The following is a 25,433-nucleotide window of genomic DNA, read 5'->3' as shown; positions in this document are numbered from 1 at the left end:
AAAGAGTTCACTCAGGGAGCCTGGCTTTAGTCTTGTGAAATAATGGGCCATTGGTGAAAACTGAACAATTCTTTACACCTACTCAGTTATTTTGAGTGTTTGAACAGCTGTGTAAGAAACTCTCTGAGCCTCCAGGCAGAATAAATAAATCATGAGTAAAACTGACATCAGAAAACAATTATGAATTTATTAATGCCCACAGGTTCTTTAAACAATAAGTTTGCAATAGCTACAGTATGTTCTATTGATAGATGGATCAGGAATTGTATTGTTCTGCTTTGTTTTTTATTGCAATGTTATGATGTTACACTAATCTAGCCTTGTGGTTGCCTAGCAGGAAATGAGAGATGAGATTACCTGAAATCAGCTCGCGTTCCCGGAAGATTTATGCCCCCATCAGACGATGAAGCTTACATGACTGACACAGAACAATCTGTATGTAGAAACTACAACAGCAGTTTGCTAATTCTGGGTGCAGCATTAATTAATTTAGCTTGCACCACAGGCTCCAGTGTCCTCCATCTAATTTCTCACCAATCAGATTTTTCTGTATTCTAGCAGTAGGCTGGTGTTCGGCTGTAGCCTTCAGAATAATAGCCGTGCCTCATCTCTGCTCCCTGTTCAGTTGTTACTGAACTAATTTTCTATTTGCACATGAAAGTCTTATCAGGGGAAAGTTGTAGGATCGTGGGGAGGTACAAAAGTTTTAATGATGAATGTGCCAGCAACAAATTGCGACATGATTCACTGGAGTCTGCGAGAGGCTTTTTGACAGATGAGACAACCATCAGAATAAAGAAAAAATAAAAATAAAAAAGAGGGAATAGACCGATTCAAGTCAGGCAACATATTTGTACTCAGAAGGAAGAAGAAAATAAATGATTTTGGCATCTTATTAAATAAACTCTGAGACAACTTCATTTGTGCTTTTAATGATTCCAAGGGGGTATTTGCAAAGTTTGTAGAGTCCTTGAAAATTCAAAACCTTTACTTTTTAAATGTGCAAATCCTCCATAGGGTTGCTTCTATTTATGTTGCTCTATTATTCATGTGCCTGATAATTGAATTAGTTTCCTTAATGCAGAGTCAGGCCTTTTTCTCTCAGACATCCATCAAACTCACGCAGATGATGAGCAAGACAAATGGACACGCTTACATTAACTATACACAGACACCTTCAACTAATATTTACACGTGGCACTGTTAGATAAACAGTTGCCTAATTGCACTATTCCACAGCTCATAAAGACTCTCGGTATCCATTAACGTGGAGGTAATTAGTCGTAATTTGCATCATTAAAGACAAAACAATGCATAATTGTTTATGAATACTCAATCAGGGGATAATTACCTAGTCTTGATCCGCATCTTCAGGCTAGAGAGATGCAAAAAAAAAAAAAAAATGCAAAAGAGAGTGGGGAGTCTTTGTTGTTTGACTGAGGAACAACCTCCTCTTCCTCCTCGGCTCCCCCACGAACACACTTCTTTGGCTTTAACAAACCCTGAAATTTGGCTATTTAATTGCTGCTGGCCCATTTTTCCTTTGCCTTCTTTTCTGTTGTGGGAAAAAAGGAAAGTGCACAACAAAGTCGATGCTTTTGTCTTGTGTTGTAGCCTGTAAGACTTTGTCTGCAGATTGGCATTCCTCTTTGTTGGGTATAGAAAGTGAAGATCATTAGCTGCTGAGAAGACATAATGAGGGGAGCACTGGAGAGGAATATTGTATTGTGTGTGTGTGTGTGTGTGTGTGTGTGTGTGTGATGTGGGTGAACTTTCGGTGAGTGAGTTTTGAGTATCAACGCATTTGCACAAGTTGCCGCCCATGAAAACTATAGCGGTGATTATGTTGGTTTCATTGCACTGTACATGTGTGTGTGTGTGTGTGTGTGTATCTACCTATTAGAAGACAGTTTCTTTTTTTAATATTACCCAACTATGTACTGTTTACTTACATTGACACCCAGCCATTTGCTAATGACTGTTACATGCAAGTCAGTTTACTAGTCCGTGGGAGTACTTAGCCTGTGAAAACAGTTGTACATTTTCTGTTGTGGTTCTGGAGAAGTTTTGCAAAGAAGCAAAGAACAACCATCCCAACCACCTTCAAGGATTTGAATCTAATTAAGAACTTAGTGAAAGCTTAATGTTCAGATTCGCATACTTCAAATGTAATGCATTGAAATGGAAAATTTTGTTCATATGCGTTTATGTGATTTTATTTCCAAATGAGATTTTGAATTTTAAGTTGTGCATTTTTAAAAAAAAAAACATTTTAAGGGTTCATGAAGTTTTCTTCTTTCCTGCTGCAACACCGCCACCTGCAGGTCAGTGGAATTGTGTGACACCATTGGCAGCAATGTGTATCGCAGCAGAAGCACGATCAAACCTGGCAATCTAAAGCCGTAACAAAGTTTCTGTGGGTGAACCAGCAGATGGATCATCCGTACACATGCATGTATACCAGAGTTATTACAGTTTTGTATTTTTCAATAGTTTTGATTTTATTTTGTTTTCAATTTGTTTATTTTCAGTTAGCTTCCAGAGTGGGTTTGCTCTTTAGTGTTTAGTTTTAGTTCAGTTTAAAAAAGTTTCAGAATTAGTTCTATTTTTTGGTTTGTTTGTTTTGTTTTGTTTTTTATATAATGGAAGGTATTTGTCAGAAGTGAGATTTAAGTAGTTCAGAATAGGTATTACCATACAAAACACAACACTTAGTGAAGCAATTAACTCCCAGTCTCAATGCACATATGCACCAATGCCTCCTCATGGTTATTGTGTTGACATTTTCATTCAATCATTTTCTTTTTTTTCTCTAAAGTCCAATTTTATGTTAATTTCTGTTCATTTAAATGCTTTTGCACACCTTGTTTTATTTTTTTTTAATGAACTATTATTGCTTTGAACACACACACACATGCATGTGTGACTTGCATGAGACAAACAAAAGGGGGACCTATTCAGAAATAGTGTTTTAAAGCACTCCTCAGGAGATGTCGCTGAGGTCATTCTCTCCATGTGCTTGGAGACTGCATATTTAAAATTTGTGTTACAAACTGGGGGGCGTCTCAAAGATGCAGCCATTAGGTAAAAGTATTGCAAAGTGTTTTTGGAACTGCAAATCAAAGGCTGGGAATCAGCATATCTTTGCCTCTTCTGTTTTTAGTCTGCCTCTTATGATCCCCCCAAATTTAATTGAGGTGCAGTACCAAATCACTGGAGTCCTCCTTCAATAATCACGCTCAGATGCTTCTTTGTCCTGCCCAAACAAACCAGTTCTGTGAGTTTTGCCAGACATCTGCTGGGAAAAAAAAGAAAGAAAACTTAGCCTCTTTCTCTTGTCTGTGAAAACCCCATGTTACTGAAGTCTGTGCTACCAACCTCTGAATCTGCCCTCACTCTTAATGGCATGCGTTTAAAGTTTGTTTTGATTCATGTTTTTAAAGATTTATGTCAATGTTTTACAGACTCTGTATCTTTAAAATACACCAAATAAAGGCTTACTTTGGATGATTTATTATTTTTATATGGAGATATCTGTTGTTTTTATACAGAATGGAGTTGAGTTTATTTGACATTATGAGAAGGAGGGCATTAAATCACATGCAACTACAAAACTGTCAAGGATAAGACAATAAAGTCCAAGACTTATTTCCATTTTCTTGGGGAAAGGTGGGTCTGAAAATGAGATGCTATAATTATAGGCCGCCTAGTTCCTGTACTCGGTCATTCATCTTCGTAAACTAGACAAAAACACTCCTTACCCATAAAAGCTGCATGCCGTGCAGTTGCTAATTTGGAGTTACAGCACCTTTTTCATCCCAATTCAAGCGCTGCCCACATAGTGGAGGATCATTGCATATGCATAAAGATCAACAGAGAGATCCCCCATACCCCGCCACCACACACACACACACACACACACACACACAGACGCAGACACACATACCCCAACTACCACCATATATACCTGTATAGTCCAGACTCGCTTTGATATCTGTTTTGCTACTCTGCATGATGAATGTAAATTAAAGATTTAACACACATGCACGCACAGGAACAGACACACAAACAGACATACGTACACACGCCTGTCTGCCCACCGCCTACACTCCATCACTCACGTCACACACAACTCCTCTCCACACACACACACATACTTACGCCACCTCCCCCACCCTAACCCAGATGGTCGGTCCAAGCTACAGAGCTGCGAAACACTGAGGCCACAGAGCATCAGTCCAAGGGATTCTGACTTCCCAGCTGAGCTTTTAACATGCGCAACAACGGCCCACAGCCACTGCATATGATGCTATGTGCCAGAGAGAGACAGACAAAAGGAGAGACAGACAGGCAGAAAGAAAGAAAGGAAGCCAGAGAGGGAGAGAGAGAGAGCAGACACAGAGACACAGCTCCCCACAGTGGAGCTGTATTGTACAGTCTACAAAATGCCATAGGACACATTAAAAAAAGAGATGTAAAAGCTTCAACACAGAGCTTTATTTATGTCACCTACAATCCAGGTTCTCACTCCTGCTCCACACAGCAGCAGCTATAGTTCAGTCACACTCCTCTTTAATGCTCCACATAGGTGCTGTTTACTGCATTACGACAAAATGGCATTACAGCTCAAAGAAAAAGAAATGCTTTGTAGGACATGTGTGGGCCCCTGAGATGCACTTTCGGAGCCTGCGGCATCAAGATTCCGCCCCCCAAAAGTACATTATTAAATTAGATTTCTTTTATATGTGCATTGCTTCCTGTTTTTGTTATTGTCTCGACTTTTTATATCAGTTCAATGCTGTGTGTATGCGGGTGGCACATTTGCAATTCAGCTGTGAACAGGGCATGCCCTGCGAGCTTTCTGTCAAACGTAATGTAATTAGAGAATAAGGTCGACACAGCCAAACAGGGGTGAGGAAGGCTAATCAACTGTCTGAGTCACTCTCCGACTGTAATCAGAAGGAGAGCGAGAGGGAGATTAAATTGATTAAAAATTGAAATCCCAGACCAAATGTGTTCTAAGAGAAGTTAATTACAATTAAATTGATCATTTTATTTAAATTTTGCATTAATTTCCCCAGCCTCTGCATCTATTTTCTCCTTGACCTCATCTGCGAGTGAACTTTGCCAAAAGTGTATAATGAAGCAAATATACACTGCATGGCCAAAAGTATGTAGACAGCATACACACTTGTTTTTCTAAAACAGCATGTATGCTGCAACTGCAAGGCTCTCCTGAATTGAAGCAAAGGGGCCGAGCTCAAACCATTACCAAACCGCCCCAAACAAAAAGTACACACTGTGTCCAAATATTTTTGGTCATATAGTCTAAGACAATGGTTCCCAACTGGTCCAGCCACATGGTCCAAAGTTCTCCTTAGTCATTAGTTCAAGGTCCACACACTTTAGTAGATTCAGCATCATACTTGAATTTGGCCATGTCGCTGAGCTGGTTTGCTGTCTTTGTCAAGTAGCTGTCTGTTAGTCACTCACTCCACAGCAGGAAACAGCATTTCAAAATAAAAGCTCTGTGCCAGAAATTCACTGTACTTAAAAATAAAGTGTGTTTTTTACAAACTTGACACATTTATGAATCATTTGCAGTCCATTCAGAATAGACCTATGACCCACTTTTGGACCACGAACCACCAGTTGGGAACCACTCGTCTAAGTATAGATAGATACTAGATAGATAGATATACCCTGCTTACAGTCACACCTGAGTCATATGCATGTCAGTAAATTTGGTATATTGATGACCATAAAATTATTAGTTGTTATTAAACTCTATAAAGTATTTACCTACAACATTTTATTGCACATTTATTCTTATTATTTATGATTTGGCATATGACGCAGGTGTAATTTCTCATTATTAAATAAAAGCAAATGTAGTTTTTTTAAAATACCCATGGTTATCACTTATATTATGCATTAATCACTTTTGTAGGTATAGTCTGTCCCTTCATGTGTCAGTATATTCATCATGGTCATTTCCTTTATAGGAGCTCTGTATGAAATGATAGCAGATCTATAATTCAGAGGTTGTCTGCACACAGCTCTCATCATGGAGCTGGCCAAAGTAGCAGCTAGCAGCTAACAGTGCTGACACAGATAACAGTGTTACCAGGGTGGGGGGTTAGTCCCATGGCTGGACTGTATGCCACCATTGCTAACAGGAAAGCTCAGATTACTACACACACAGAAGGAGCGTGATTTCATTTTCTCCTCAGTACGCCACTATATCGTAATGTAACACATAGTTATTTGCTGCTATATTAATGCTCTGTATGTCCTATAGAGCTCCTTTAACATACATCTTTATGAATCCCACTGGCATCAGATCGCTCAACTGTTTAATAGATTCACATAAAGAACCATTATTTTTTTGCTATTATATTACTGAACACTTTGAGTTAGCGGAAGCTCTGCAGCACTTTGCTGTATGTAAACGTGTGTATTTAATCCCACAGAGGGGACAAGCAAAGTCAGACCAGTGTGTAGAGAATAGTCAATCATCTGCTAAGTATACATGAGCTGCAATGGCATTATTCAAATAAAAAGTGACCGTAGTGAAAATGCAGTCAGCTGATCTGTTCCTGTGAGTTTCTGTTGCCAGTTCAAATATTTGTAAATGGCTCTTTGGTGATCATTTGGTTATACTGTGGACCTTTTCATACTGGACCTCTGTTTTATCACATATGATGGCTTGTAACAGCATTTCAGTAACTTTCTCACTGTGTACAGACATTGTTATGAAGTAGCTGAATTTTTTAAAGTATTTAAAAGGATTTACTTTTGCTGTTTCGACAGCAGGTCCCAGTACGCAGTATGTGCTCTTAATTAGCTCACACAAGTGAAAGTCCACATAGCAACGCACTTAATAAGCAGAAAGCGTGGCCAGCTGCATTCACATAATAGTGAATAAATTAGAAAGTCAAGCTGCTTTTGCAGGTAGCTTTTAATAGCTTGTTTTATAACCAAGGTTGTCATTATGCTGTGTACTGCCCTCACATGGCCTTCACCAACAAAATTATTGGCATCTTACAATAATGGCTTATGTAAATGAACATTTGTATGTACAGTGTAATTATCATAAGCAAAGGTGGGTTGTTCAGGACAGACCTTGATGCATACTTTCTAAACAGATGTTCTCCCCACCCGCGACTGCTAACATATTCCCATTGTACACTGTGTGTATCATAAACAGGGTGAGAAAAGGTGTCCTTCAACCGCTCACACACACACACACACACACACACACACATTAGAAGCCCTCATCTGAATGTAAGACATCCGAACCATTCACACATACAAACAGTAAGAACACATTTAAAGTCATTTCTTGTTTCTGAAACGTGACTTGAACAAATGCACTATATTTTAATCAATTTGTTTTGAACACATTTAACATTGCTGCCCTCATTCATTCACTTAACCCAAGGTCAGGTGCTCTAGCTTCAATTAAGTTTAGAATACATTTCATTAGTTGCTCTTAAGTGTTGACTGTCATTATTTGCAATTTGCATGAATTGCTGGACTTTGAAGCTGCATAAATTTATTACTGAGTCGCTTGGGACAGCGGAAAAGCCGTAAATACAACACTGACGTATTATCAGCCTGTAATGATAAGCACGTGAGCAAATGGTTGCCTATTCACACATCCAGCAGACACATACCAACATTATCCTTGATTTGGAGTCATGCTGATAGTGACCTGATGGATGGAAGTCCAATATTCACGCTCTTCCTTATTCTAGTTTGGTCTCCACTAACTCATGGGAGAAATATCTGACTATTTGACCGCTAAAAGCTCCTCTATGTTCACCAGCTAGCTGCTTACTTTGTCAGTTTGACTTTTAGTGCAGGGCAGGTTGTGTGCAGTGGGTTAACCAGGGCATTTTTTTTTTGTTGTTGCTGAAAATAGCTACCTCTTGCTGCTGGAAATAAGGAGCATCAACTGCACTGTTAACTGTGGCTGCTTATGGTGAGGCAATGTTCTTCTTTTTTGTTTTTTTTATGCCTGCTACTGAATTGGACTCTGGCATTACGCTTCCTCCACTCACATTGTCAAAAAAAATGTAAAGTTTGTTTGTAGTCAATTTAACCCATGGTTAGGCCTCTTTCACCAGTGAAAGTTTGAATAGCAGGAAGCAGAAGTACTGTTGCTATGGTGACCAGCTACTTCCATATAGAACAGTGGACAAACTGCAGCTATTCTCCAGCTATTTAATTTTATTGGACACCTACAGTAGTTATAAGTGATATACCAACACTAAAATGGACAAATGTTGGCAGTGAACATTATGCAGTTACAGAAGTATTTTACTGCCGGAAGAATGGCCTTTTCATAAAACTGTGTTAAGATACAAATTGGTAGAGAAACAGCACTGTGAAATTGACTTTTGCTCAAAAGGTAGAAAACCTACAACTACCAGAATGCACTGTGCCACACCAGGCCAATAAACACAGCCCTAGAGCCAGTGAAACTCAGCTAGATGACGCAAAAAGCAACAAAGTATCCCTTTAAAATGCATATGTAACTCAAAATACCTATTCATTAAAACTACAGTAGGTTACTCTTCTGATGAGACCCACAAATGGGGAACATTATTACAACATTACATAAGAACAGTATCAAACATCTAACAGCTGTGATGCTCATGCACAAGAATACAAATGAACTGGAGACTGTGCAGACCCAAGTGCGGCCTGAGATCAGTGCTGCCACCTTGAGATGTCACATAGATAACATGCACTACAGCCTGTTGGAGTATGTGTATGCTTAGGCGGACAATAACGTAGCTTTTTTCATGTACCGATTCCTCTTCATCTCACTGTTACCTGGGCTTTCAGCTATCACTCTTGAGCTGGATCTGTGATCTCCACACTCTAAAAGGACTTGTTCAGTACGCTGCAGATGTCTGGTCATAAATATGAAACATGTTTGATGGTATCGTGGAAGCTCAGATGTCTGAGTCGCTCAGTCTGGAAGTGATTGAATTTCTAAACTCCTCACAGCTCAGCCGTCGTGAAATCTTTTCCAACTATACCTACCCAGTGTAGCTATGGTGTGTTATGTGAAATTGTGTTTCAAAGTCATTAAACATGTGTCTGATTCAGCCACAAATAAACATTTAGGACATTGAGGAAAATGCTAAGATAGGCAACATGTTATTGTGTTGAGAAGACAAAAAAGCTGCTCTCCATCATCGTTAAGTGATAGGATGGTAGATAGGCTGCAGCTGAGCTGGTGATGAATACCACTCCGAGTGTGTATCTGACAGGTTTTTGTTGCGAACATCATACTCTCAGCATTTCCAGTGGGGTCATTACAGATGCAAATCCCAGTCGCAGCGGTGTTTTATGACACCTGTTCTTGTTTTCCAGGCCGGCCCCGGCAAGTGTCCCGTCGAGGACTTGCAAATCAAGACGGAAAACGAGAGATAGGCGGACAGGTAGGCCCGCTCAGCTGTCAGCGTTGTCCCTCGTTTCCCTTCACTCCCCCTCCTTCCTTTTCCTCCCGATCACAGCTCTGCCATTTGTGCTCCCATCAGTCATTTTCATAGCCCCATCCCTCTCCCCTTCTCTCTCTCTCTCTATGTTAGATGAGGACATTGCACCCCACCTCTGCCTGATACTTGAGCATCTGCTTCATTCTGCCACCGGTTGTCTCCGGAGAGTTTGATGCTCACGGGGGTTCTGTGTGAATTGGGTCAAAGAGCTTCCTCATTCCTGTGCAGATGTCTGGCTTCATGCAAAGAGAACATGTCCCAATAACATGTTAAGGAAATACAGTGCCATAACCACAGGTAAGTAGTGCAACCATGGAATGCTAACGGACCCTGCAGTGCCTGCCAAGCACTGCACTTGTGATAAATTCAGAGGTCTAAAAGGCAGGAATTATATGTAAAAAATAGACCTACATCACTGTTATCTGGCTGGATCATAAAGTGGGGTTGCAACAGTAAAGAAGGCCCAACATCCCATAGTTGAGATGGCAGATTTACCCTATTTGTGGAAACTGGTGGGAAAGCTTAATAGTGCAATTCAGGACAGTTACTCTAGAAATTGTCTCTATGTGAAACAATTCTGCAACTAACAGTGAGTGTCTATGCCAAGCAGCAGCCTCCGGGGCTGAAAAATAAAGCCAGTGCGGAACTTCCTTGAATGGCAATTTGAGGCCAACTCCATAATCCAGTCATTCCTCAATAGACCTACACATGTTAAAATGCCCAACTTTAGAGTAGCCTGGTACAAAAAATGGTTGTGGTCTCCATCGCTAATTTCAACATTTATTCAACTGTACGAGGGGTGAATTTTGATCTAACTCTACTATTTACATTTAAACAAGACTTAAAGTTATGCATATTTAAGGTGGGGGCCGCTTGACTGACAGGCTGTCTGTGAGGCATTGCTGCAGTCTATGAGTCAGATTCACCCCTCGCTCCTCCGAAGCTTCACCCTCTTGTCTCTGGTCACTTCTGGCTCTAAAAAACGAAGATGGAGACAGCTGAAATGCTGAACTCTTCAGAATTTTTATAAAACTATGGTGAATGCATGAAATAATTTGTCTATGATGTAACAAGACGGAAAGTAAAGGTGATAGGGTAACATTGTTTATTTGTCATAAGCATGATTATGCTTTACCTTAACTAAACCATGTAGAAATATTAAGGAAAATGGGAATTTGAAAAATGTTGACATTGAATGTAAAAACAAAAACCAACAATACAGTGATTGAACAGAGTTTTGCAAAATTGTCCAATATCAATGTTTTTGTCTTCAAAACAACACAACATCAACCATATAATTCACTGACATCTAATGAAGTAATGGTGTAATGGCTGATCAGTGACTGAGGCATTGTATCAACCTCAACTTTGTCTCACAGACATATATGAAAGGACCATGATCTCTAAATTTTAACACATTACATGCCAACACCATGTATTGCAGTGCTGCTTCCACAGAAACAATGCCAATGGAATGTCAATCAGAATCCTTTGTCATGGTGGACACACAAATTCGCTGGTCGCGCAATGGACAGAAGTTAACATTACAACCTATAGGTAGTATAAAGAGCAAGAGACTCTGTGTAGGTTGGGTTGGCAGATGGGTCGAACAAACACAGGACTTTCACCCAGGAGCTCGCTGTTTGTGTCCCATGTGAAACTAAAAGTCAGTGCTGACTTCTTTTAACTTTACACACTTGTGTCCTTTGGGTAGTTATGTCATGTTACGTGACTACATCACTTAACAATGTACCTACATCCTGTACATAAAAAAACATTAACCAAAAATACAATGTTTTTCTAAACCTATGCCACTAGTTTTGGCATATACACCTGACCATAATGCGGTGTTAAGAGGCTGTGGTCATTTTGTGGGTTTCTATGAGATCAGCCTGTACTGGTAGGTGTAACTAAAACATCCAACCAGCAAGCTCATCATCGCAAACATTTTAGTAATCACCCCTTCCTCCTGTCACATCAAACTGCCTTCCTCTCCATAATTCATAGCCCATTGATTTACACTAGAAATGGACCCCTCACTGTCCTGTTTAAACAGAAAACAGATCTCATTAAATAATGATACATTTTCATGGGACCTTTATTGAAACGAGAGAAAAAAAAAAAATAATAACTGTGGTTAACCCTGAGAAATACCATTGTGCAGCTGGTACGCTTTCAATCTCATTTTTAATCACTTATGAATAACTGCTTTCATTTTTTGCTTGCACAAAGCAGTGTGCTTTGAATATGCAGGATTATTTTCCCTCTCAAATACACATTTTTCATGTCTGCTTTTTGTTTTTTATATGTAATTCTCAGATTCTATTGTGTTTACTTTCCTGTGTTTTTATCCATGTAATAGTGCTGCTTTTTTGCCTTTTTTTTTTTTTTTTTTTTTTTAGCTTATTTGAAATAAGACTGCAAGCTAAGAGGCAGAACTTTTGTCAAGACCACCAAGGTAAAAGCCAATATTAAGTCCAAGACTGACTACAAAAGATTTAGAGTCAAGTCACAGCTCTAACATTGGGCTTTAGGCCCATTTCATTTGAGAAGTGTCCTGTCTTGGAGTCCATGCTAAAAGCAGTGACATCAGCAACCATCCATATTCGGACTAATATCAGAGATATCAAAAACTATGAGTCTTCCTTGAGTCTCTCTGGCGCCAGTGTGTGTAATAGGCAAGATCAGTGGCCAGGAATAAGACCAAGTCAGAAATCCACAAGAACGAGACAGGTCAAGGACAATAGGAAAACACATCTTAAGACAAGACTTTACAGTCTCAAGGTCTTTTCAGACTTAATGCAAATACTTTGTGTAAATGAACTGCAGAAAAAAAAAAATAACCCAAGTATCTCTATGAGCCTATAAACACCATATCTAAATGCAGGGACTTTTTTGCTTTTGCAGCTGGTTCAATTCCTGTGAATTTTGGATCCCCATAAAAACAAGCCAACAAATAAAATAATAACTTATGCTTACACGATCGATAACATTTCTCTGTCACCAATATCATAATTCGATAATTCTGTCATTCACACTTTCAGACACCAGTTGATTTATTTGGTTTCTCAATACGGTGCCCTTTTTTTTTTACAAACAACGTGAAGACAACACATATAAAAAGAACTTCTGGGGATGTTGGCCAAAGCAGTTGAATTTGATTGTGATGGTGAGCAGTCCACAAAAAAAGGGGTAAAAAAAAGTGTTGTCAAGGTAAAGTATAGAGAATCATTGAAGTCGCATTCACTTAAAGGGAAATTTCAAAAACAAGCTTTTTTTCCACAAAGACCGCCTCATAAAGCTTGTTTAGTGGACTAACTTTGCACTTGAAGGTTGCCCGTTCACTTACGTTTTAACAGGTCTGACGCTACTATGTGCCCCGGCTTTATCTAGGCTAACAGCTAACATGCTAACTATTATTTTTCGTCACTAGTCACTTGAAACAAATTTAGGACGATAGGAGACAGGTTGAAATAAACTGAAATTTCCCTTTAAGTCACATTTCGCTATGCACATAACACGTGTCAGAAGTTACATGTAGTTGTTGTGAAAGGTATACTATTAAAAACTGACCTTATGGGTTAAGCGATAGTGTTAAATCAATTATCTATACAGTCACCTAATGATCATGTGATGGTAGGAACCTTTAATTATCAGTGAAATCCACAAAACACAAACATTTGTGGGGGGGTTTCTATATTCAGTTTACCGCTTACCAAGCTTGCCACTAGTTTAACTATTGGAAGCTAATGTGTTGCTACGGCAACCTTCAAGTAATGGTTCACTTACTGTTGGGTGAACAGAATGCATTTCATCCTTTTACCTTTATTGGTATGGACTTAATGTATGTTTGTGAAATAAATACTGTGTACTTCCTATGGCTGTAAAATAATGTTGCTTATACTGTACAAAATTAACAGAGACCTGGCTACCTCAGTTTAAAATGAGCACACTTGTCTGAAAACTGCATACATCCAAAGAGAAACACAAATATCTTAGAGCCAAAATTCAAACCCAAGCCACACAAATGTGCAAGGCTAAAGCAGCATTATCAGGGCAGGGTTAGCCATGCCTTCCTGCCTCCTATCACTTTGCATTGTAAACTAATCATTTGCTTAAAGTTGTTTTATTTAACCTTTATAAGGTTTGTGCAGTTGCTGGCTTCAGAAAGCACAGTCATCCAACTACGGGAAGCAACAAATTGGGGTTTTTACAGCCACAGTGCTGAGGTAAAACTTTTCTCAGTGGAGGGAGTTTGACAAAGTTAGGAGTGAACGCTGACATTTCTGTAAACCCTGAGCCTGCCTCTTCTACAACTTGACATGCATGGGCTTGTACCTGAAGGGTTTGTCAAGTAGGGGAATAGGAGCCTGAGCAGCTAAGGATCAGAGTGTGTTGTTTTGCGCATATTTGATCAACAACTTGCAGTTTCGAACATACTTCATTCTTTTTTGGGCAACAGAAAACACATGTTGTAAGTATGAGCTCCAAATTGGCTTTAAGCTTTGAGACTTTGGACAAACTGGTGGTCTGGCACTGAGGATTCTGAGACTGTTGAACATTTTGAATGTTTTACTTCCCCTCCGGTCTGCCTTGTTCTTTGGTAATGACAGACTTTCTCTGATCTCACCCAGGCAAAAAGCATGTTGCTAAAATAAAACTGGGATGTGTTTTGCGGATGGTTCTCTCTTGTCTGCGTGTTTGTGAGCAAGTGTTTCTGATGGGGCTCCTGTGATCTGAGCAGTTTTTATTGGAAGTTTCTCCCTCTGTGTTTCTGCGTTTCTCTGTGCTTCTCAGTACGCCTCCAGCTCTCTTCTCCTTCCTTCCTTCCTTCCCTCCCTAAGAAAACATGAAACAGGTCCAAAGATGAGTGAGAATTCTTTGAGCTGAATGTGCTCTGTGCTCTATATGGTGCAATCCCAAAAAAATATGTGGCTGCATTAGGATAGCCTTTCCTCTGATGCCTTGTCCCTTACTTCTGAGGGACTTTTTGATAACACATCTCTTAAAAGTACAGCACAAAGCTGCACTGTTAGAGCTGTCAGAACTTGGTAACGTTTTCATACCACTTCACTGGATGAACTACTTTTAAGAAATTAGTTTTGTTCTTATCAAGAGGGACATCAAACCTAGGAATTCAGTGATTAAGGGGGGCCGTATTCAGGCAAATTAGCTTAATCTGTTCAAAGTCCAGGAACTAGAAATTTTTAGATGGTTTTCTGGCTTTGAAACATAGCAAAAATCTGTTGCTAATCTGTTGCTAATCTGTTGCGTTGCAGGAACAGAGTAGGTCAAGGTTTGCCCATCTACAGACAGTTTAACTGTGTTTTACATGTTCATTTAAAACAGGAATTGTACCAATATGTGCTTTCCTAGTCATCTGTAGCGCTCTGTACCGATTCAGGGCCCTCATGAATGCCCCCCTATAGTAGCATTATTCAGCTAGTGTTAATAGCCACATTGGCCACAATTAACAACCAAATACAGCCCAGATGCCAGAAAAAAACGTTTGCATTGTACATTTCTGTGAACCAAGAATACGTTGTATTTGTTGATACGTAGCATATCAGCGTTTCTTAAGAAACATAGCATATGAGCTGATTTTGTCATTGGAAGGTGGAGGGGATGGTAAGGCAAGTTGGCTGCCAAACTGCAGGCCACTGCTTCAAACCAACAAAATGGTTGTTTTTTTGGCGATACTTTGAAACATCACAACCTGGGTTTGAACCTGAGTGTTTTTCACCAACCCAACCCTGCTTTTCTGGCAGCTTTTGTGCCACCAGTCGTGGGTGTTTCAAGCCAAAACATGATCATTGTCAACTATAACCAAGTGGTTTTTATGCCTAAACCTAACCACACCTTCACCACAGCATTGTTGAGAAATGTAACATTTCTTTATATCAGCTACAAAATAATGCACAAATGTAACATTTCTGTAGTTTGCAGAAAAGTAAAATGCAGACATTGTTTTTGGCAATTAAGTTGCCGAATTATGACATTAAAGTGAGTCAATTTTCTTAATTGAGCCCAGTATCTACAATCGCAAATTTCCTTCAAGGGGCTCTATAATCTGTACAGCAATAACTGTGGTGTGGATGATATAAAAAAACTAATTGTCCTTGTATCTCTGTAAACTCTGCAAAGATATATATTTTTTTATTATCAAGAAATGTGTGTAGCCACACACACACACACACACACACACACACACACACACACACACACACACACACACACACATCACCACAGCTCTTCGTAGTCAGTTGGACAGCTGTCACAGCAGAAAGAACTGTGTGACACTCAGTCAGCAGTGTTCATTTGTTGAGGCAGGCTGCTGGACTGTGGTGCCTGGAGCAGTCTCGTTCCAGGTGCCGGTGCTGATGACTAGCTGCCGAGGTCAGCCCAGTGCTGCTGGCTCAGTGACATACCAGATAGAGAAAAAAAAACAAAAAAATCCAATGCCATCATCAGGAAGTCTTTGGTGTGTTTTTGGTAGACCACCAATACTGAAGAACAGTTACATCAACAGCTTGTAAATGTATGTAAACTGGCTGATTGCAGGGTGTCACCCAAGATGAAACACATGCTAAAATATTAGCCACTATAGTAGCGTTACTTCCTTGTTGACAAGTGGTGCTGAGCTGCACCCACAGCCAGCCTTCACTGCTGAGTCTGGCTTAGCAGTAGGGAGAACTGCTGTAGTCTTTCACATTAATGACTGCTATTAATATATGTATTTATCATAACCTCAGACAAAAACATGCAGTCTTTAAATATTCCTACAGTTTTATAAGCATATGATTCTTCCGTGCAGTATGCTTAAAAACACTGTGGTTTCAGCAGAAGTCTGGGGAGTTGCCAACAATTTGAGATAAAGATGATAAAGGCTACCTTTCTATGTACAGAGGCTGCTATATCTGCTTGCCTACAATGCATATTTATATATGTCATGGACATATTCTATATAGTAGTTCTTATCTCATCCAAACATCAGTAGATGTGAATAGCCCTCTTGCACATCCACTCTAACCAGCCTCTGTGTCTGTCAGTGCAGATGCTAGTTATTTTGCTCCTCTTTTCATTATGTTCACTTGTTGTAATTCCTTGTATTACATCCACTGCTCTGACTTATTCTTATCTGATTCTCTGCCTCTGCTGCAACGACCCAGTTTCCCCACAGGGATCATTAAATTTTCATCTAATTTAAAAGGATTTCTGAACAAGTAAACTAATGACAAGGGGATACTGATAGTTTGGCTGTTATCTGCCACGCTGACATAAATCAAAGTCATTGCAGACAAGCTACAATTAAACTTACAGAAACAGGATTTTCAGTAAAAAGGTTTGTGAACCCAATCTGCACACTGGTTTAAGTTTTTCCCAAAGAATATTAAAACTTTATTAAATTATTAAAGTAGACCTTGATGTACTTATCGAAGCACAAACACATTTTAATCATAGTCTTATGTGTAATTATGGAAAGTAACAATTTTCTGGTGATAATTATGAGGTATTGAAATTTAAATTAATGCAATTTTACAACTCCACATTCATTTTAGAGATATAATTACTTTTGACTTTACAGATTTTACTGAATGTATGATCACCTTGTAAGAAATGTTGTTTTATTGCAGTTTGAGCTACCTAGCAATCTATAAAGTACCTAAAAATGAAAACTAAAAAAAATAAAAATGAACATGAATAAAATGAACTACACCCCGAGCAAGTGCAACATTAAATGCTTTTTAATTTATTAAGAATATTAATAACCCAATAATATATTACATGTAATGGCACTGCAAAAGGGGGAAATCCAATTCCCATGTATTTAGCCGATTATACTTCTGTTTGTTACTAAAATTACACTTTGAAAGCAGGACATTTACTTACATACGTATACTTTTTACTTAAAGCTGCATATTTTTAGGCCACTTGAGGGCAGCAGAATAAGCTGTAAAAACAACACTGACATGTTATCACCTTATAAAGTTGATGTGGACACTGAGCAACACCAGCATTTATTTGTGTCTCTTGATCTTCCGCCTGATAGTCCAACATTCACTCATCTTTTAGCTCTGCTTTGGTCTCCACCAGCTCTTGAGAAAAATAGGCTATTTTGCTTCTTAATGTTCCACTATGTTCATCAGATAGATAGATAAACTCCATATGGTATCATTTAAGTGGAGTGTGGCAGCTCTGATCTCAAAGGCACTGCACAACAAAGTAACAAGCGGCCACCATGATTTATCCTCTTACAACCTAAAACTGACCAGGTGCTAAGAAAAACAGGCGTTAAAAGATGTTTAAGGTAGAATCGTCCCAGCCATGTCTTTTTACCTATTTATAGACCCTTTTACAGGGCTTAGCTAGAGGCAAAACAATTCTCCACAGACATTAGCTAGCACTAGCTAGCAAGTTCTGTTGGCTTGTTTTTCGACAATGGAGGAAGGTAATGTGAGTGGTGCATTCATAAATATGCACTCCCAACTGGAGCACACTCTGGCACAAACTGGAATTTGTGGTTGATTTTGCTATCGAAGCTAATGTTAGCTAATGTGCTAAAAGGATAGCGTTATGAAGAAATCCAGTATTGCTCTTAAAACCTCCCCAATGTCTGATAAGGTGGACATGATAACACTTAATTCACATAACAATATTCATCACTACAACAGGAAATACTTTTTCCCTAACCTGATATGAAGTGTGCGCTGCACAGTTTTTTTGATGATCATCTCTGTCCAGTCCTTTTTTTCTTTTCACATTGAACCCTAGCCTAGCTGTCTTTGTTTTCGTTGAAGGGTAGTGGTGGCTGGTATGCAGTAAAATTCAAGTTTTGAATCAGGACTCTTATGTAGTCTACACAGTCATGTTTTGCATCCAGCTAATAAAATGACATCATTGTGGCATCAGCCCTAAAAGGGTCCATGGTACATTAATAATTTTGGTAAGTGCCCAAATGTCCCTGTTGATTGTTTTTTTACGCTTCATACCAACCCCTGATTGTTTTGTTTCCAAACAGCAGAGGACACATTCATACTAGTCAAGGAAAGACTCATGTACCCCTTTTCCACCAAAGCTAGCATGTGTACGATATTTTGTGGTGGCATGTCATGGCGTCTCACTGGTAAAGGGGTTAAAGTATGTTAGCGCATACAACCGGGTGTGGTATTTCCATCACTGCCGACTGGAGCTGGAGCCAATAAATATCCTTTTACAAACCAGAGTTATTACTTTATAGAATTTTTTTCAAGTCATATTTGTTTTATTAATATCTCTACCAAATGTAAAACAACTTTTGATTGCTATTTTTATGATCTATTTCCATGGAACTGTGGTCAGGAGGGAACCCACTTCCAGTGGACAACACCAACTATCTGATACCCGATACTCAATTAAGTGCCAATATGTGAGTTGTCATTAATTTCATCCTTTAAAATTAGAAATGTAACAGAATGAGGTGATTGTCATATTTTCAAAATGATTGATTTATATCAGTTAAGTTAAGAAATGACACTTTGCTCATACTTTGGCGGAGTACCCATCAATCATCTATGACTGTGATGTGATAAGAAGATAAAAATTTGGACTTTCAAAGTATTTACTTATCGCATAGGGATGCAGCTCTGTCCTTTACACAATATATACTTCACCTGTTTGACCAGTACAAGTACATTTTATGTCATTTTGCTCCACAGGGCTCCTGTTGATGATGTTGTGGCATGGGGAGAGTCAATCGACCATCTTCTGGAGTGCAAAAGTAAGCTCACTTACGGATTTACTCCTCTCACTCTTTCCTCAAACACCACTCTCTTAGCTCTCCATCCTCTTCTTTTCACCCTTGCAATTCTCTGCTGCTCGGCCCCGCATATCATCTTGAATTGCCCTCAGGCTTCTTTAGGGGGATCGAGGATATATTCTTCCTTCAAGTTCATCAAATCCATTTGGAGATATATTTAAGGAAGATGACACTGGCAGAGATAAGAGGCCTAATCTGAGCTGCCCGGGTAGATGGGGTGATTCCAGCCAGCTCTTACTCATTTATAAAGCTGGCGCTCACTGATGGCTTTCACCTGACCATATTCCCGGCCCCTATTTGAAAATGACTAAAGGGGCAGATGGGTTCTTTCTCTCTCTCTCTTTCTGCTGTCTCTGCTCTCATTACTTTGCTGAAATGAATTCAGCTGATCTGTAATATTTCAGCCTCTTGTCTCCTGCGTGAAGATTAACTGTCCTCCATAAGATAAATCTGGTCTTGCATTCCAGTTGCGCCATTTCCCTTTGAAGAAATGCAGTGACACATATGAAAAATTGGTAAGCAGTAGCAAAAAATAAATAGTTGTGCATGTGTCAGTTGCAATTTGATGGCATTCATAGACCTCTTACATCTCGTGTGATTTTAAAAGGGTCGACTCCGTTATGATCGAAAGCTCGGATAATGGACGAGAGTGATTTGTAGACGGGAAACAAGCTGCCCCTGGACATATTTTGTTTCCTGTCAATTACTGTCAGTGCAGCAGCTGTGATTTTTTTGCAAAGCAATTTGTGTGAATAACACCAGTGCTCCCAGTTAGCTGTTTGTTTGTGCTCCCAGAAGACGTGCTAAGTATTTTACACCTGCGTTGAAATCACAGCTGCGTGAATACTCCCGTAACAAAGGTAATGGGCGCGAGGGGAAGATAACAAGAAATATAGGTGTGTGCAATTATATGATGCTGAGGCAGTGCACTTCGCGATGCAGGGTTTGGGGTTTTGAAGGTTTTGAAGTTAAAAGCGCCTCCAGACATCCACCACAATACCTGGCAGTTTGCTGCACCGTCTCTTTGTTCACTGACTTTCTTTGAGCTAACAAGGACGATGTTGAGGAAGAGAGAATGTGAGTGAGAGATAACAGAATGGCTTAACCTTTAGCTACGGCTCATTGCTCTTGTGATATTCTCCGAAAGTACACAGATTTGTTTTTTTTTTTAAAAGAGACGGTTATTTTAAACCTTTTTTCAACTAATGGTATGTCCCTGTACACGCACGTGTTAAGTTTCCTTTTGCAAGAGGACACTGACCACAGCAGTTTTTATGGTAAACAAAGTCCCATTGCAACAAATACAAGGTCAGAAATATTGTGTAAATACAAAGTGGAGACAACAAAAAGAAAAAAGCCTCAAGCATGGAAGTTGTCTAAACTCTTGAGCCTGGTATCAGTTTGTATCTGAGCTTTCAGCTACATCTTCTGGTCTTCATTAGGGATAAGTCATGATGAGGCTATCACATGATGACACATGAGTCAGTTCCATTTACTGATAAAGACTCAGAAAGGTTATGGCCTTTGAAAGGTCAGGAAAAAAAACAGTTTTTATCTTGTGCGCACAGGATGGATAGGCCTCTTTGCAGAAGTAAATATCTTGTGCGCATACGGACCTTCTTACATGAGGTCCGTATATAAAGCGACCTCATGTAAGAACTACTTGCAAGAAGAGATTCATTCATTCATTCAATTCTCTTGTAGATAGATAGATAGATAGATAGATAGAGACAGGCAGACAGACAGACGGATAGATATTTTTTACAAACAAAATTCACAAGTGGTTCTCTCTTCACAAGTAAAAAAAAACACATTTTTGACTTCTTAATCCTAAAGCCTTACTCTATAAGATCTTTGGATCTCAAACATGATACCAAAATTAACTTAAGTGAAACATAAAACTATAACAGAGTTATTGTAAAATTAGAAGTCCAGTGTGAAGGATTTAGGGATATATTCAGCCCATCCTCACTCTGAACTCGTCAAAACCGCTGCTTTGTAAGTGATCTCGGCACCAGACACCTGTGCAGAGAGGCACCCTTCAGAGAGGTATGACACACACTGGGCAGTGGCTGTTTCTGAAGCAGTGGGCAACAACCCAACTCGTCAAACACTGCTGCTTTGTCATGTCAAACACAGGTGCACACAGGCACTCTTAGCAGCGGTAGATAACACACATGGTGCCGGCAGTTTGTGAGGTCGCCGGCATCTACCGTACATATAAAGACCAATAAAGTCCATATAGGGTGGGTGGGAGGGGAGCTGGTTGGGTCACCCATACTCAGGACTGTCATTCAGGTGCCTGCTGTTTGTTTCCTGTATGAAACCAAAAATCAATGGAGTTACATTATTAAGACTGCCATGTGCTCATATGTGTAGCATGCAACGTTTCAAGCCAAATCGTGATGTTTTTTTTGTTTGTTTGTTTTTAGAATGAGCTGCTTATATCTACTTAGGGAGTGGTTCCTTGGTTACAAGGATCGTCCTGTTAGCTGCCATGTTTCTACAATAGCCCAGAATGGACAAACCAAACACTGGCGCCAGACAGGGCTGTAAGCATTTTGCGTTTTCATGTCGGCCACCATAGTGAGAAACTCATCTATGACAAGCAGCATCAGAAAAACACTCATTTCTAACATGAAACTGTTTTCACTAGTTTAAATGACCAGGTCCATTTGTTTTGCAGAGGAAGAGACTTCTGCAGATAATTTAGTTTACGGCAAAAACCTTCTGAACAATGAACACTGAAGGAATTCTGACCAAAAATTTTAGCTGGTTGCAATTTGCAAACCTCATGAGAGATGCCAATAAATCCCCCAAAACCTTACATAGTTAACCTTTAATATTCTGTTCACCTGATCGTCATCATGATAGTTTGCCAAATTGCTGAGCGGTCCCTTAGATTTAATCATTTTTGTTGACATATTTCAGCTCAGCAACTTGTACACTTCAGTAGTTGTCAGAAAATTCTCTGACAGCTGCCTCAGACTCTCAATGCAGGTCTCTGTCCAGTATCCTCTGTTGCACTCGCACTGAAATATTCTCTGGTCTGATATTTGGATGACTGTCACATCCCCCTTGACCACCTCTCACATTAGTCAATCATTATTTAGCTCTTCAGGTCAGACCATTCACTCTTTCAGTCTGTGTCTGTCACAGGACAGCACTGCTCCACTCTAAGTCTTCGAGGTCAACTAATACCACCACCGCTAGCTACGGCTGAACTTGACTGCTGATTTCAGTGCAGTATGAAAGTCTCTTTGCTCTTTGCTAGGTAGCCTTATATGGGAATTCATCAGGCTGCAACGACCAATTTCCACCAGGTTTATGCAGATAAAGAAACACATCACCCGGAAAATGACCTTTGTATAGTCATTCACCACGTTTTCTTGAATTCACGAAAAAAAACTGTTATTTTTGCGTGTCTCAAAGGTGCACGGAGAATCCAAAAAGGGTGAAGATTTCTCATGAACTGCAGTAGTCAGGGACCGCATTTACCAACCGCAAAACTATATCAAAACATCTGATGATGATGATGATGATTTAAAACATGTCAGTACAAAGTTACGTGCACAGTCGAGTAGCGTTCCTGGATTGAACTCTGATCAAGCTCATACACGCTTAGTGCACGCAACCTTTAGGTGGAAGTGTTTAATATTGATTTAATATATATATTTAATATTAGTTTAAACTTACATGAGTACCAAGGCACTACTCGGCCATGCATGAGACTGTGTGTGTGCTGGTGTGTTATAACTGTAATGTTTTATATTGTAAAACGTGGCCCCTAATGAACAATGTTTGCCTTTTTTGGATTCTCCGTTCACCATGGAGGCATGCAAGAAAAACAAAGTTTTCTTCACAAATTCAGTGTAACATGTGGTGAGTTATTGATATAAAAATGATCACTTTGCAGGTGAAGTATTCTTTTAAGAGAGTTAAGTGAATCAGCTTTAAACATTTGTATGATCAAAACCACAGGGACTGAGTTTTAGAATAAGATAACAAAAATGTTTATGCATGAGGCCCAGCGTATTAATATCACAAGATGATAACGACCACAATTATCAACAATAGTCATAATTGTACAGAGCTTGGAGCAATATTTTATGTATTTGTATGCATTCATGCATATGTATACTGGTTTTGGTTACACTGCTGTAATGCTAGAAGAGCCAGTTTTGTATTTGTAATCATGGCATATTTTATTGCACGCTAGACACTGTATAATTAAGGTAAAAGAGGGGGGTGGGTGATTATGGCGGGTCCTTAAAAACCTTGCAATTGAACATCAGTTGAATGTTTGAAATGAAACAGTCCAGGTTTCAAAGTGTTCCTGCTTCCTCTGTGCAGCAGGCCAGCTGGTGTTTGAGGACTTCTTGAGGACAGAATACAGTGAAGAGAACCTTTTATTTTGGCTGGCCTGTGAAGACTACAAGAAAATGACCAGCAAGACAGAAATGACGGTTGCTGCCAAAAGGATCTACACAGAGTTTGTCCAAGTTGATGCGCCTAGACAGGTATGGCTTTTGTAGAGTGAGACATGAATGAAGTCAGACCAGTGTAACTCTGAATCAGCCTCAGTTCCCAGCTTGCTTGTTGTCACTGTCATGCCTCCACAATTTCATTCACTTTTACTATGAAACACAGTGATTATAGGCCACCTTCACTTTCTTTGTTGCTCAGTGCTACACGGTTTTTCTTTCACCTTTTGAACATACAGTTAACTTTGTGTGCAGAATAATAATGTGAAAAGCATCTCCAAATAGAAAGAACTCATGAGTGAAATAAAAGTTGCTGTTTTCTGAACACAGATAAACATTGACTGTGTGACGAGAGGAGAAATCAGTGAAAATCTCTCTCAGCCGGAGCCAAATTGCTTCGACAGGGCGCAGAGACTGATATACGCTCTGATGGAAAACGACTGTTATCCGCGATTTCTGAAATCAGAAATGTACCAAGCTCTCCTGGAACAGGCTGAACGGCATTGAAAGCAATGTGAGGAAAAAAAAAAAAAAAAAAAAAGCTCGTCCAATGCCTCTATGAATGATTGATTCTGCACTTCAGCCGACTCTCCTAAGAATCTCTGTTTAAACAAAAAAGGCTCGTCTGTCAGAGGAAGCAGAAGTGAAGGGAGATACAGAGCTGTCGGTGTGAGGACTGACAGGATCTAAAAGCCAAACATGATCTAAATAATGTATTAAACAGCTTTTGAAGTCAATTTTTGTTTGGAATGTTTCATATTGCACAGAAAAGGCCCGTAAGTCAGGAAAAGGCTGGGGAGTGCTTGTTTTGTTTTTGAACGGATCAATATCAATGTCTGTGTCCATGATAAAACTGTCAACTGCCCAATATAAACTTCAACCCCAGTATCTCTTAAGTGTGACATCATCAGTTAAATTTTAATTTATATTTGAACCTCACATTACATGTAAGATTAAAAAACAACATCCTGTGTGTTGGTATATAATCTAAAAGCCTGTCATTTACTTGCATGTCTGAATAACCAGCTGACAGCACTCTATTTGTCTGTGATGTTTTCTGTGATCTACCACTCTTGTAATTTTGTTTCTGTTGGATACACATCACATGAAAGCACAATAACTAAACAATCTTTAAAGCATCTCATACTCCCTGCTCTTAAATAAGTTATTTTGACAGTAAATACTGTGTTTGAATTAAAATTCTTCTGTGTTGTTTTATTATTTTTTTGTTGGACGAGTCCTGCAGCTGTTGTAGCTGATTATGATGATGAAGTACAAACAGATTGTAGGGTACACACATCCAAGAAATTTCTACAGGTGCTGGATCAAAAAGCAAACGGATGGTAAAAAACAAACATGGCAAACATGCACATGATACTGATAGCTTATTTTATTTCACATAAAAAGTTTTGATCTGATCTTATCTTTAGGCGTTAGAACAAGCAATATATAGACACAAGCATCACTCAGGTGGATGTGATCTGTATGACTGAAGATTGGTCTGCTCTCTGTCTGGATCAATTAGAGCAGAGCCAGACAAGAGAGTTTGATGTTTATATCTCACGATGTCACAAGCATGACCTTCTCGTCCAAGAGTAGCTGCATTAATCTACTTCCATTATTTGTGAGAAAAGGCAG

General features: G+C 39.4%; 1 protein-coding gene across 2 annotated transcripts; it reads left to right on the top strand.

The window, feature by feature from the left end:
- The first annotated feature begins 13,855 nt into the window (after window positions 1-13,855).
- On the top strand, window positions 13,856-24,984 carry LOC126396704 (regulator of G-protein signaling 21-like). Of its 2 annotated transcripts, XM_050054953.1 has the most exons (5): window positions 13,856-13,989; window positions 18,855-18,921; window positions 19,211-19,272; window positions 23,665-23,831; window positions 24,126-24,984. In XM_050054953.1, coding segments are annotated over exons 2-5 (408 nt in total). In that variant the 5' UTR covers window positions 13,856-13,989; window positions 18,855-18,919; the 3' UTR covers window positions 24,303-24,984. The 2 variants fall into 2 exon arrangements, with proteins under 2 accessions (XP_049910910.1, XP_049910909.1); XM_050054952.1 differs by lacking the exon at window positions 18,855-18,921.
- The last annotated feature ends 449 nt before the right edge of the window (window positions 24,985-25,433 follow it).

This window comes from Epinephelus moara, chromosome 10 (assembly GCF_006386435.1).
Source record: "Epinephelus moara isolate mb chromosome 10, YSFRI_EMoa_1.0, whole genome shotgun sequence".
Classification (NCBI taxonomy): Eukaryota; Metazoa; Chordata; class Actinopteri; order Perciformes; family Serranidae; genus Epinephelus; species Epinephelus moara.
The sequence above is the reverse complement of the archived record's forward strand: the minus strand, read 5'-3'. Positions and strand labels throughout refer to the sequence as shown.